Here is a 15,263-nt window from a genome sequence, read left to right on the forward strand (position 1 = left end):
TAATAAAGAGCTTTTAAATCCTTTTTCCACAGCCCAGCATAGTCCTCTCTTTTATACCCTGTTTTTTTCACATTTAAAAATTGATATACATACCTCCTAAGTCTGTAAAAAGGTGCCAGATGAACATATAGGAAGGGGGGGAGGGGAAAGAGGAGAGAAGGAAACAAATCACAAGAGACTCTTAATGCTAGAGGACAGACTGAGGGTTGATGGAGGTAGGGAGATGGAAGATGGGCTAGATGGGTGATGGGTTACTAAGGAGGGAACTTGCTGTGATGAGCACTGGGTGTTGTATGTAAGTGATGAATCACTGAAGTCTACTCCTGAAACCAATACTGCACAGTATGTTAACTAAAATTTAAATTACAAAAAAATGTTGCTTGAAACAAATATTGAATCAACTTCAAAAAATAGAGCTTGTGTTAATGATTTTTTATGATTGTGTAGTAATTATCATGTGAAATTTAAGAAAGGAGATTTCATGAAATAGTTTTATTTATTTACTTAAAAAATTGTTTTAATGTTTGTTTATTTTTTGAGAGAGAGGCAGAAACAGAGCATGAGCAGGGTTGGGGGGGCAGGGCAGAGAGAAAGGGAGACACAGAATCCAAAGCAGGCTCCAGGCTCTGAGTTCTCAGCACAGAGCCCGATGCGGGCTTGAACTCATGAATCGCGAGATCATGACCTGAGCTCAAGTAGGACGCTCAACCGATGGAGCCACCCAGGCACCCCTCATGAAATATAGTTCTAGATTTGGGAGTGAAGAGAATAAATATACTAAAAAATCCATTTTAATTAAAGGTGGGTGTTATCTGCCAGTTTTTTGTTTTTTATCTTTTGCATTGCTTCAAGGAGTTTTTGGTTTGCATATCACTTAGGGAGAGCAAAATGCCTAGTGTCCCTTCTTCCTCTATCCAAACAAAATAAAAGGCAACAAAACAAAAATAACATTTATTTGAAAAAAAAATCTTTACACCTGAAACTTGCTATAACTCTTCAGAGAATTCTCAGTAAAAATGTATGTTTCTATTCCATTGGTTTTGTGCCAGAACAATGTTTAGTCCATGGAGTGTGCCTGTGATTAAAGAATCTGTTGCAAGGAATATGTTTCTTACCTCAGTGTTTCTGACCTATAGATATTACATCTGAGCATGTTGGTCTCTAGGTTATGTTTATGTTGAACAGAGTAGCTGGAGAACTCATGGACTAGTTAGAGGCTTTTGTTCCTGGAATAAAAGTTTTCTAACTGAAATGATATTCTAATATTGCTTGGAAGTTGAAGAAATGGCTTGTAATGATTGCGAGCACAGAATAATAACTAAGCTAGCCAGGTGGTTGATAGATTTTCCTGGAAATGTATTCTTAATGTTTAACTTTTGAATAGACGTTGTGTGTATGGAAGTGATGTTTGTAAAAGGCAAAATGTTAACCTGTGAGATAGAAGAGCAAATACAACATTTGTTGTTATCTGATCTTTTGTCATTTTACATGTAGAAATGGAAGATTTTGTGAAGAGACGGTAGTTAGTGTTATAAATGTTATCTGTTAATTTTACATACTTTTAACAATTAAAAAGTATAACTGTGTGTTACCTCCCTTTTCCTACCCTACCACACGCACACACACACACACACACACACACACACGGCGTTCCTTATGCACTCGTGTATTTTATGTACTCATTAACGGTTTGCTGAAGGAATGGAACCCATGTCAACTACTCTAACATAACCAAAGACTTTTAAGTACATTAATCTCTCATTCAGTAATGACCAACATTTGGTAGTGATGTATACAAGAAAAGCGTCACATAGATCCTACTAGATTTACGTGTAACTTCTGTTAATAAATTCTTGTTTTCTTTAACAACATGGCTTTAATGTGATCCCTGGGCCCTTACTCTGAGGAAAGAGGTGGTTTGATTTATTAAAGTGGGAAACAGGGTGAAGATGAAACAGCAGACAGAATGCTTCAGGCATATTCTCTTAGGCAAACCAAAATCTTACCCCCTCCATTCCCTCACTCCCACCCCTGAGTAGACTTTACACAACTGTGAGCAGTGACATTGCTTAATGAACTTTCCTTAACTGCTATCAGCAGCCTGTCCCTTGCCAAATCCAGTGTCACCCAAAGCTCAGGAACATATGGTGCACCAACTGCACCAGAACAAGAGTCATTCAGTGTTGATCCAGTCTGTTTTACTCTTCGTTTAAAAAAGGAAAAAAAAAATAGTGGCATTGACCTAGGAACATTTCCTTTCCATTTCTAGTTGTTCTTTGTGGTTGTGTGTTTGCTTTCTGTGGAGGAGGTGAAACATTTAAAGTAAATCGATGTTTTGTGACTAGAGACCAGAGTGCTAGAAGTGATCTACCAACATTTGGTGCTATCTTGATAAAAGCCAACTGTGCAGGCAAGTTTATTGGGTTAGAAAAATAAACATGGAACCGCAAGAGGAGGCACAGGAGACCTGCTAGGGGGTACTGGTGGTAGTTCTGACCTATACAAAAAGAACTGGAAGGAAAAATATCCTTAGGATTGTTTTTCTCAACAAATTGTAAGCAGAATGAATAAAATAGTCCCATAAAAGGAAACGTTAACTCCTTTCATCTAAGTGTTGACGGGTCTTGGTTCTGGAGGGCTACAGATATACAAAGGAAGCTGAGACCACACTTCCTGAGACAGGAATGGAATGAAGACGTGCCCATCTTCACAGGATGAGGGACAAGTGCACAATCAAGAAGCACTGAAAGGAACAAGGAGTTGACAAGTGTGGATTTCTTAGAAACAGTATGGCATCTGGGAGTGATAGTTGCATATGTAAGCAGTCCTTTCTGGGCAATGGCATTTTTAAGGAGACCACACTAGTTGATGTGGAAGCAGCTTGTAAATTTAGATTCTTGGTGCCTGGGTAGTGGAGTTGGTAGAGCATCTGACTCTTGATTTCTGCTCAGGTCATGGCCTCACAGTCGTGGAATCGAGCCCCATGTCAGGTTCTGTGCCTCTCTGTTTCTCTTAAGATTCTCTCTGTTTCTCTCCCTCTGCCCCATCCTCCCAACCCCCCATTCTCTTTCTCTCTCAAAAACAAAATAAAACAAAACAAAACAAAAAAACACCAAAAAAAACAAAAACAAAAAAACCCTGCAAGAGGTAAATTCACATTCTTCATAAGTTATTTATTGTCGTATACTGTGCCCATTATTGTATGGCTTTTGGCAGCCTAGCCAGCCTGGGCTCTTAGTTTCCGTGTCACTTTCTCCCTAGAATGTAGACACCCTTAACTACTTGCCATACCTTGGAAATGGTAGTACTTTTTATATCATCATGTGTTTCACATGCTTTTTATTTTTCCCCAGAACACACAACACCGCTCCCATTTTATTTCTGCAAATTCCAACTTCTATTTTAACATTCAGGACAATTGTCAATATCCCTGACAAACCTTCTTCATGTCATTTAGGTATATTAGTCATTCCAGTATTTATGTTGATAACTTTTATACATTTATTACTCTCTAGTGTCCCAGAGTATCCTTTACTTTTACTTGTCTTGCTGCCTAGAGTGCATTCCCTCTAGATCTATTCATGGCGCTTTCTCTTCATTCTGGTTTCTGTTCAGATGTCACCACCCCAGGAAGTCTCTTCTGACTACTTTACCATAAAAGAGCATCTCCTGATGCTTTTTGTCCTCTTTCTCTTCTTTATTTTTCTTCTTTAATACTTATTTTTGATATTTTATTTATCTTCATGTTTATTTGTTGATTGTCTCTTTCCCCCTGGCTGAATTTAAGCTCCATGAAGGCAAGGACCTCATTCTGTTCGTTGTTGTATCACTATGCCTAGAACAACTGGGCACATAATAGACACTTAAGTATTTCTTAAATGATGGAATAAATGAATATTTGCTTTCCCCATTAGCCTAATAATTCATTCTTATAGTCATTAGCATCTGGTCCATATGTAATCATTTAGTGAATGTATATGAACAAATGAATGCATGATTCAGCATTAAATGCCAGAAAGCTCAGGTACTACCAGTAGGAAGATTCTTGTCCCTTAGAATTAAATATATAATAGAATTAATATTCATCCTAGAAGAAAAAATCATTTGGGATCTGAAAATGAAGATAAGCTAGATTCTCTTCCCTCCTAGTTAGCTCTGAAACTTAGCCTTTTGGATTTCTAATGTTGATACAGTTTTAAGTTTTTGAAAAGTAGTCATGTTTGTCATTTTAATGTTTTATAATAGAGAAATAAAAATAATATATATAATTAGTGAAGAGTACAAAAGTTATTTTAATGCCAGAGTGAGTAATGGATACTAATTATAATGACTTTTAGACTAATGAGAGATGGTAGTCTGTATAAATATTTATTATGGTTTAGAGTTAAAAGGGACCCTAGAACATTTGGTCCAGCTCTCTTATAGAGCTGGGCAGAATGAGGCCAGACATGTGAATGATTTGCCCAAGGTCATAGGATTTGTTAGTGTTAGAGTTAGAATTACCCTCAAGTTTCTTTTGTAATACTAAGAGTTGCAAGAGTGTGGGATAACACTTTTCATGCACAGTTTGTAGAATTATAAATGGTTGCAAATATTCTTGCTGGCATTCTAGTATCATAGATCAAAAAATTAAATGTGCATATCTTTTTAAAAACAGTTCCTGAAGAAAATATCAGTTGAGTATGCCATAATAAATGTATAATACTTTCATCACTTTATGTTAAACATAAGAACAAAAGAAATTGGAAATCAGTTAACTTACTAAACAATAGCCTGTTTTGGTAATTCATTAAATGTTTATTGTGTGTTTTTTTTTTAATTAATTAATTTTGAGAGAGAGAGAGCACACACGCATGCACATGCACGCATGCCCTGCGAGAGGGGGAGGGACAGAGAGAGAGAGAGAGGAGAGAGAGAATCCCAAGTGGGTTCCATGCTGACAGTATGGGGCTTGAACCCATGTACAGTGAGATCATGACCTGAGCTGAAACCAAGAGTCGTACGCTTAACTAACTGAGCGACCCAGTTGCCCCTAGTCTGTCTTAATTTTAAGTCCATGTACAATAGACCTATAGAGACATAAAAGGCATAGTCATTGCTTAGAAGAAACATCTTTCTGGTCTGCAGCCCAGCAAACTGTTGGTTAGAGTTTGAGATGAAATAAGGACAGAAATGAATAGGTATCTAGAAACTTTTGTAGTTTGACAGAGTAATTTTATGTCTGTTGAATCTGATGATAAGAAATTTGGTCTTATATTTTATATATTCTTTAAATTTTGTTTTCCAGTAATTTGTCTTCATTAAAGATTACAGAAGAATTGGTATAAGGCAGACGGGGGAAAAACTTTCCTCACAGTGTCTTTCACCGCAGATAGTTTGAGGAGCATTGCTTTATGGAGAGTTACATACACATGTGAAAGTTAAATAGTAGATAAGGGAGAGGACGATATCAGTTCTTTATATTGTTTTTCTGAATTCAGTATCAAATGTAGTGTCTTACTGGAATAGGCCCTTATTAAATGTTAGTGATTTTAACAGTTACCTGCCATTAGCATGTGAAGTCATGATTTTGTACCACATTAAATAAATATTAACCCTGCTTTGAGTTCTTAAATTTTCTTGATGCTAATGGATTTCTTGTTTTGAAACATTTTTGGGGCGCCTGGGTGGCTCAGTCGGTTAAGCGTCTGACTCTGATTTCGACTCAGGTTATGATCTCACGGTTTATGAGAGTTGACAACACGGAGCCTGCTTGGGATTCTCTCTCTCCCTCTCTCTGTGCCTGTGTCCTGCTCTCATGCGCACTCTCTCTCTTTCTCTCTCTCTCTGTCTCAAAATAAATAAACTTTTTTTTTAAAAAGAACTTTAGATTGTGATTTTCAAAGGACTAGTGAATTTTTTCCTTGTGTCATAAAAGTATGCTGCTACTGGTAGTTTAGGAACCACACTTTGAGAAACATTGTTCTAAGGTTTCATTAAATCATTCATTCTTAACATTTTTTTGGTCATAGATGCCTTTGAGAATTTGGGGAAAGCTATGGACTGAGTCAATGGAAAATGCATGCATACTTGCACATAATTTGCACACAGCTGCAGGGGATTCATCTCATCTTTGACCAGAACCTGATAAGGAGGGAGGGTTGAAACTGTGTGTATTACAGTGTTAATCTGTTCTTAGGTAAGCTAGAGTTGACCAATTCATTTTAAAATTTTATAGTTATCTGCAACATTTATTATCATTTTCCTTATCATTATAAAGTGGACTACATAAAAACACAAATATCTGTAATTAACAAATTTGTTTGATTTAAAGATGTTTGTATATGCATTCTTTTTTTATAAACCACCATGCTTTTCACATTCTGGTAGAATTATATTCACACATTAAGTACAAAGGACCTTAAGTCTTTGGATGTAAACCTATATGGATTAACTATAAAATGAAAGTGTTATGTGGTGTGTTAATAGTGATTTACAGTATACGAAGGCATGTTTTGGGGCGTCTGGGTGGCTCATTTGGTTGAGCATCTGACTTTGGCTCAGGTCATCGTTTCGCAGTTCGTGAGTTTGAGCCCCGTGTCGGGCTCTGTGCTGACAGCTCAGAACCTGGAGCCTGCTTTGGATTCTGTGTCTCCCTCTCTTTCTCTCCCCCTCCCCTGCTCATTTTCTGTCTCTCTCTGTCTCTCAAAAATAAGTAAATGTTAAAAAAAAAAAAAAGAGAAGGCATGTTTCTATTTTATTAGGATGCTGGTCAAGAAGAATAAAGATGTTACTTTAATAAAGAAGGATTCATTATGGAAAAGAGATTTAGACTACTAGAACAAACAGTCTTAACAGAAGCCCTGTGTTTGAACTAGGTAGCTCAGTGACTACATAAAGAAAGAGAAGGCATAATCACCCTCTGATTTCCCTTTGGTTTTGTGAGGCACAATGACACACACTTTAAGGTATTTGCTTTATTGCTACCATATAAGGTGTATTCTCAGACTTTTGGGTAAAACTGATGACAGTTTGACTCATAAGCCAGAAAATAAGACCCATAGTTAGAGTAACCACCACTCACATGGGTCAGGCAGGAGTTCACAAATTTACTCAGAGAGAGACCTCGTGATTGTTTTATCTCGTCATTCTAACATACAAAAAGCGAAATCATTTTATTTCACAGAAGAGAGTATTAAAATGAATCCAGAGTAGCCTCAAATAGTGAAGGGGCATGTTCACATGAGACATCCAGGTCAGAGATTATCTTTTTCTGTGTAGTTGAGTAGCATATACAGGCTGGTTGAGGTGCCACCGCTATAGAAGCAATAGATAGATCATGCAAGACAGTACAGCTTTCAGCGCTGAGCATAGTGTTGTAAGGTGGATTAGTTAAGTACTAGAGTGACAGGAAATACGTTGGGATTTAAAAAGTGGCTTGAAGGATATGTTTGAAAAGCTGATTCAGCACTTCTCAAATATTCTTTACTTCTCACTTTAATGGCTAAAAACTCCCACCATTTCTGTTTATTTGTGATATTTGGTGACGATTGGGGAGCACTCATTGTTCAGCAGGAAAACAAGTTCTGTGAGTTCTCTGTTTTTTGGTGTAATGCTCATACATTCTTATGTGTTTCTTGGAGGGGGAGGGGTGGGAGGAGGGTGGCAGTGCAGAAAGTCACATCCATGGTATTCTGGGAAATATGTGGGAGATAAACACCTACAGACTTTGAACCAGAGGCTTATATGTCTGGATTCAAATTTTTTATCTTACGGTAGGTACTAGAAAATACACTTTAATTGCCCATTACCTAAGTGTTTTTTCAAAATAAGGCTTTCCTCTGTGCTTTCCTCTGCCTCAAGAAAATCCTGTTGGTTAGATTGATATAATTTTATTTGTATATTCAAATTTTGGTAACAGCACTGTTAGAAAAATAACATCTTTTATTTTCCCATGGTTTAGTTCCCATGGTTTTTGGACATGGGAAATTTCTGGTAGTGTTTCTTTCTATAACTGTCATATTTATGTATTCCTTTTTTACATTTAATAAATCTGAGGGCATTCTTGTCATACCCATGGTGTTAGGGTCATATATTTCCAAGCATTCCATATTTGTTGAAAGTAGGCAGAGGTTGAAAACTTGCATGTTGGTTGTGGCTCATCATATAGGTACCTGTCTGCTGCTTGTTACCCATAGAATATAATAGGATAATTACCAAAGTAATTTTCTGAACCAGCATAAATTGTTCTTAGTAAACATCTGACTATTAAATGGTGTTATCTATATTATAAAATGATTTCTGTAATATAGTTAGGCATATATATTTCAGTAAGTTATTTCTATTGCTGACATCTGTTTTCTGAGGTTTTTAACTGCTGGCTTATTTCCAAGGGAAAGCATGCAGAGGTTTTGTGTGCATCAATTCCCTATGATTTGGAAGGATTTCTCTCAATAGAGAATTTTAAGACAGTGTTGAAGTTATTGCTATGGCTAAACATTTTGCTCTTTATGAAGAAGCTTAGGGCAATATAGCAGCTCTATTAAATACTCATTTTAAAGAGAAATCTTAGACAGTTAAGTTTATTGAAATGATACCTACCAGATTGGATTTTAACTTTTAAAAATGAGAAGTCTATAATGTTTACATTGATTTTGTTTTTTGCTACAAATTTTCTATGATTGTTTTATTTCTGTGATGTGCTTGCTCTCAAGAGATAAGCTCACTACAGTGAAGGGTTAGTCTAACTGGTGTATCTCTAACTCCTTATGAATCCCAAATAGCATACTTCTTTGTGGATAAATGTTCTACTTGGTGCAGTTTTGAGATTTTTGTTTGAGTGGCATGTTCTCTTGAGATACTAGTTTATTTTTAATGCAATTTTATAAAGATGCAGTGCTACTTTTCTCTTTTGTTAAAATGTTTTAAGAAGAAATGCTGCTGGAACCACAGATTTGCATGGAGGCTAAGAATTTGGGGAGGTTTGGTCATAAATTTTATTTGAGTACAGTAAAGTTAACGACACGTTTAATGACACATTAGTATTACTGTGAGTTAATTGGCTCTAAATCATAGTTATTACTAATAGTCATTTAGGTTTTTTTAATTATTCAAATCAAAGTGTAAAATCTTCTATGATTAGTTATTATTTTGATGTTATGTTCAATTTAAATATTATTTTACACATGTGCACTTGGGTGTACAACACACCCAGAGGCAAGGCCTGGATCTAGTTGATCAAACCTAGGATACCTTGTGACCCTTTCTTTTTTCATAGTCTTGGTTCCCTGTTCTACCCTCTGTACCGGCACCTTCATTTGTTCCTCATGCAGTGTGTTCTTTTGTCTTCTTTCCTTCCTGTCCTTTCTTGACCCCCATTTCAAGGCTTCTTCATCACTGTTATCTTCTTAATTCTTATTCTTTGGCCTCTTGGTATAGTGGCAACCCCTAACTGACCTGGGAAATAGAGATATGAGGTCATCATCCTATGAGAATAGAGTTTGGAAAAGTCAGAATTGGATAGTGGTAAGCAGAGAAAGGACATGGTGAGCTGGTTCTGATCTATGGCATATCGTGTTCTGTTGCTGAATAAAGGAAAACTTTAGGCTTAGAGAAGCAGAAAGAAGAGAGTGGGTGAAGAAGGGATATTTGGGCTTTATTGATGGAGGGATGGGGAAGCCAGAAGGTCTGACTGGTCAGTTTGCAAAGCTGTCTTCTCTACACTGTAGGTCCTTGAAGCAGGTGTCCAGCCTATGTGAATTGGTGACATAGAATAATAATAATAATAATAATAATAATGAGCATTTATTTTGCATTGTGAGGTATGTGCTATGCTGGGGTTTTATTTAATCTGCTCAAGAGATCTGTGAAGCAGGTGAAATTGTAGTCCCCATTTCAAGGAGAGATAGATGAAGCTTAGAGAGGCCTAGTAAATTCATGTTACACAATCAAGAAATGGCAGAGCATGAATATGACCTCATGTTTGCCTCACTTCAAAGCCTCTGCTCTGTACTGTTTTCTTACTGTATGGACACGGGCAAGTAATTTAATCCCTTTGAAGCTCTCATTTTCCATCTATAATATAGACTGAACTACCTGATAATGGCAAAAAAGGTACAGGGTCTCTTAAAGTTGCTTACTTACTGTTGGTGCTCAGTAAATAGTCCTAATTACTTTTTCTGGATCATTTCTTTCTCAGGACAGAAAAACACTATGTGAGAAGAGCTACTCTTTTTTTTTTTTTTTTTTTTTTTTTTTAATGTTTTATTTGTTTTCTGAGAGAGAGAGAGAGCAGGGGAAGGGCAAAGAGAGAGAGGGAGAGGGAGACACAGAATCCAAAGCAGGCTCCATGGCCTGGAGCCTGATGTGGGGCTCAAACTCAGGAACCATGAGATCATGACCTGATCTATATAGTCAGACATTAACTGACTGAGCCACCCAGGTGCCCCAAAGAGCTACTCTTCTAAAATGACTGAAGAAAATTTATCTCTGGGTATTTCCTCGTGCCTTTTTCCCTTACACACACACACACACACACACACACACACACACACACTCTCTCTCTCTCTCTCTCTCTCTCTCCCCCCCCCCCCCCATTTGTTTACTAAAGACTGGACTTCCTTCTCAAGAGAAAACGTCATCCTAATTGCAGATAAAGATTAAAATGCATCCCTAGGGGTTTTAGACCAAGTGTAGGTGATCAATATTAGAGCCTTTCTTATCTAGGTTAATGGGGAGGCTCAATAAGGATACCATTCTCTTGAAGAGCTTATAGTTGTCCTAGTTTACCTTCATTTCTCTGTCAGTAAACAGAAGCCCAGAGGTAGTTCCAACATGTGCAGCCCTGTATGCTTGCAATTTAAGTGAGGCCACAAAGCACTGTTTTTAAAGAAGCATACAGCCTCAATTAAGTTTATGGAAAATTATGCAACAGTAATGAAAAATGCATCTCAGGATCAAAGGACAAGCATTTGCTTGTGATTAGTTTGATTTATGCTGAGCTTGCAGGAGCCTCCCACTACTGCTTCCTTCCTACACATTATACATTTATGAAATACACATATACTTATGGCTGTCATATAATATGTACAAGATTTACTGATGACAGAATGTTATTACTGTTTCAAACAGATGCAAGCTATTCAGACTTGCAAAAACAAAAAATGAACTATACAAATAATGAGTGACCTTGTAGTTTTTCCTTAGCTGCTAACAATTCATTATAGTACTATATTCTACCCAATTAAGAAAGAAAAAAAAAGATTTATCTTTCTAATGAATGGATGGTCTGAGGAAGTGGTTTTGGAGATAAATGGAGCTCATAGGAGTATTCAGTAAGGTGTCGTTTTTAATAAGACTTAAATTTGTTTCTATGTGCTGGGCCTTTCCCACTAAATACAGCATTAGTTCAGGCTCTTCATGATCTTTAGTTTAAATTGTGTGATGAGAAGTCCTGAGCATTGAATAATAAACATGGTTAGAGATTTAGAAAAGATGCTTATGTCAAAAATCCAAGATGACTAATATTACTGGCCTCCCAAAACTGTAGACAAAAAGGAATTTATTTGACAATTTAAATAATATATGAGTTTGATAGGAGTTAAATTTTGATCTGTTTTGTTACTCTGGAAATTTTATTTATTTATTTATTTATTTTTAATTTTTTTTTTTTTTAATTTTTTTTAACGTTTATTTACTTTTGAGACAGAGAGAGACAGAGCATGAATGGGGGAGGGTCAGAGAGAGGGAGGGAGACACAGAATCTGAAACAGGCTTCAGGCTCTGAGCTGTCAGCACAGAGCCCGACGCGGGGCTCGAACTCACGAACCGTGAGATCATGACCTGAGCCGAAGTCGGCCGCTTAACCGACTGAGCCACCCAGGCGCCCCGAAATTTTATTTCTTCAGTGTTCAACATAGTATAAATTTTTCTTACCCTTAAATATCTCAGCAGCTGTGAAAGGATTACTTTTGTTAGTGTAAAGGGAAAACAAAATCATGATATACTGGGTATGTGATAGAGAACATTTCCTTTGAAGGGTTTAAAATCTTTTTTTATACTTTGTATCTGTGAGATTTCATATATCTTTGCTCAAATAGGTATTTTTTCTTAATAATTTCAAGAACTATTTTGGTCACTTGATAGTTGTATTTTAAAATGAAATAAATTTCTAATTATGTAAAATTTTAGTTTTTCCTAATTTCACAGTGTAAACAAACCATCGCCAGTGTTAAGTAATAAATGTGTGGCATCCATTCATTCAGTATGTATTTTGTGAAGGCCTGTAGTGTGCCAGGCACCTGAGGAAACACAGACATGGGCCCTTCCTTGATGGATCTAACCTTCACTACTGTTTTCTTGATTTTAGATCCAGACATTTGTTCTCATGCACTAAGATTGGTCTGCCTTGATCATTATTTTTAAGGAAAGAGTTTGACAACTGTTAGTAATCAAAACCTAGCCTAACTGAACATACAAATATCCATTGTATTTATTTCTTTGTTTCCAAATTGTGAATTGTAGCACTCAATTCATGTTTTGTTTGTTGAGGTATATAGTTTTTTAAAAAGAAGTAATTTTAGCAAAATGTTCTCTAAAATATTTAGTTGTGTTTTTTTTTAGTTTTTTAAAACTTGTGGTAATCATAACAGTAAACCATTTTTAAGTGTACAATTTATTTGCATTAAGTGCAGTTACAGTGTTGTACAACCATCACCACTATCCATTTCCAGAATTTGTTCATTATTCCAAATAGAAACTGTATAAAATCTTTTAGTTTTAAGTATCTAGAGAATATTGGTTGTTTTCTTTATTTGTGCCAAGTCTCACCTGTCTTCCAACAACCCAGTATTCAGTGTGATCTACTTGTACTTAATGAATTCTGAGCTTGCCATTTGAATTAGAATGGTTACTTTTGATTTGTATTTGTTCCATGTTTCTAGGTAGTTATTAAAATTGCATCATCTTGCATTTTACTGTAATTTTATATTTGTTTGCTTTTTTGGAACAATGAAATATATATGAACTTGGAAGGAGATCAAACTGAGTAATGTGAACATGGAAAATTTAATACAGAAGGGAAGAAAAACTGGGGATTAAAGACTGTGGTACACAAAAAAGTCTGATAGTCTCAGACACAACTGGTTTCCTTCCCCTCCTACTAAATGCCTGGAGCAGGAAGCATATCTAGTGTAAAAGATATTTGGGTCTGATCTAAAAGAATTCAGTACCCCAGACACTGGATATGAATTGGACTCAACAGGAAGGATTGTTCGGTTAAATCCGCTGTCTGTGTTACTCTTTGTGCTCAAAAGTACAGCTGTTTAAAGAGTTCTAAACATTATTTTTGAAAGAATTTAAATACCCTATTCACATTACAGATGCTAAAATGTAATTTGCTTGGCTACTTCTCTTCCTCATTCATAACAATCACATGGTACTGTTACACAATAAAGAAATGGAGAAATTATCAGGGAACCGTTTTCAGAAAATTTAGCAAGTAAGAATTTAAGGAAATAGGAAAGTTATTTGTTACCTGTTAATCAAGATAACTTTTTATTAATTTGTCTAAAAGTATATAAATCTACTTTTCTTTTGATATAAGCAAAAGTATAATTTTCATCTGCGTTTATTCTCTGTTTTTTAAGGAGTGACACTCCTAATGAAATCTATTCATTACAGCTAAAAGATGGAGGCAAAGCATCCCAGGCAAATGTAAGAATAGGCGATGTGGTTCTCACCATTGATGGAATAAGTGCACATGGAATGACTCATCTTGAAGCCCAGAACAAGATTAAGGGTTGTACAGGCTCTTTGAATATGACTCTGCAAAGGTAATTTGCATTTTTTTTTTTTTTTTTAACCTCAGAGAGAGAACAATACTGAGGAATGTGTTTTTGTGTATCTGATTCATGGTATTAACTCAAGTTTCTACTACCACTGTTTCAAGTAGATAAATTAAAAAATGTAAAGGCTTTTAAATTGAATAATTGAACAGTATGACAAATTGGTGAAAGCTTTGGATTATTTCCCCATAAAAAGACATGTATTCATGTATTCATAAAAATTGTATGTTCAGTTTTAGAAAATCTAAGATTTCCTAAAATTTCTCAGTAAAGTACAGGCTAAAAATTCTTATTATAGGGTAAAACTCTTGGCCTTAATATTCTGGGCAGTATATTAGAGGGTATTATTTCAAGATCTAGTTTGGCTTTTTCTTAGTATGTCTTTTGCCCGTTTTTTCCTGGGTAGAAAAATAATTTTTTTATATACTCATTTGAAATGCAAATTTTCTGAACTTACTGTTTTGTTTTTTAAAGTTACTCTGGCTTTAGTTATAGCATAGCTAATCATCTCATTGATTATAATATATCAGGCATTTTGAGCATTTCAACATTTGACCTGCTGCCTTGAAATCATGTGGATTGCTTGCTAAAATTACTGACAAAATCAGAACATCAGAAAGGACCAAGAATTATATTTTAATTAGCTGCCTATGATTATTATGAATTATAACATTAGGCTGAGGGGAAGGAAGGTGAAGGGGAGTGGGGAGAAGGTGACTGACTGATGGCTCTGAACCTTTAGGCTTATGGGGAAGGTGGGTATGGAGGGTTTTAAATAAGTCTTGTGTTTGATGATTACAGACATATTCTCTAGTTCTGTAAAATTTGGAAGACACCATTTTCTTCCTTGAAACGTCTCAGGCTTCCATAAATTATTGTGTATATTATAAATTTTTAAGAGGGGAATAACATGTGGTACCAAACGTATTTGGCTATGGAACCGTTTTTCCTTGGAGTCTCTCCTGGGACTATTTAAAGGCTATACACAGGCTAAATTTTATGTACTTGTCTGGAAGAGTATCAGTTTGGTCTTAAAACTGAATAGGAGAAATTTTTGTGAACTTAGACTTACAGATTTACTTTGATGTAACCATTCCTCCCCTCGCCCCTCCCCCCCCCCCTTTTCTTTTGGTGGGAGAAATTCATTTCGGGGGGACTATTTGGTCAAAGGTTATTCGTATTTAAATATCAATAGCTATTAGGTATATATTTTAATGCATATAAAGGAGTCAATGAGAAAAATAACCTTGCTAAAAAGTTCTATTTCTGTAGTGTCCTTTCTGTTCTAGGTACTGAGACATATAACACAAAATTATTGTTACTAATTATATGAAAAGTAGCCATTTTTGTTTATAGTCATTTTTACAAAGTATGAATTTTGGAAGGATACCATGAAGCCAAGATGATTAAATTGTCTGAGATATTAACTAAATAAAATAA

General features: G+C 35.8%; 1 protein-coding gene across 7 annotated transcripts in view; it reads left to right on the forward strand.

Annotated features, from left to right (window-relative positions):
- PDLIM5 (PDZ and LIM domain 5) overlaps positions 1-15,263 on the forward strand; it is a 218,408-nt gene that overhangs the window by 54,792 nt on the left and 148,353 nt on the right. For all 7 annotated transcript variants that reach the window (XM_049630885.1, XM_049630892.1, XM_049630886.1 and 4 more), the window contains exon 3: positions 13,660-13,811. In XM_049630885.1, coding sequence (XP_049486842.1) covers positions 13,660-13,811 — 152 coding nt within the window. The remainder of the gene's footprint in view (positions 1-13,659; positions 13,812-15,263) is intronic.

The sequence above is a fragment of the Panthera uncia genome, chromosome B1 (genome assembly GCF_023721935.1).
Source record: "Panthera uncia isolate 11264 chromosome B1, Puncia_PCG_1.0, whole genome shotgun sequence".
Lineage (NCBI taxonomy): Eukaryota > Metazoa > Chordata > Mammalia > Carnivora > Felidae > Panthera > Panthera uncia.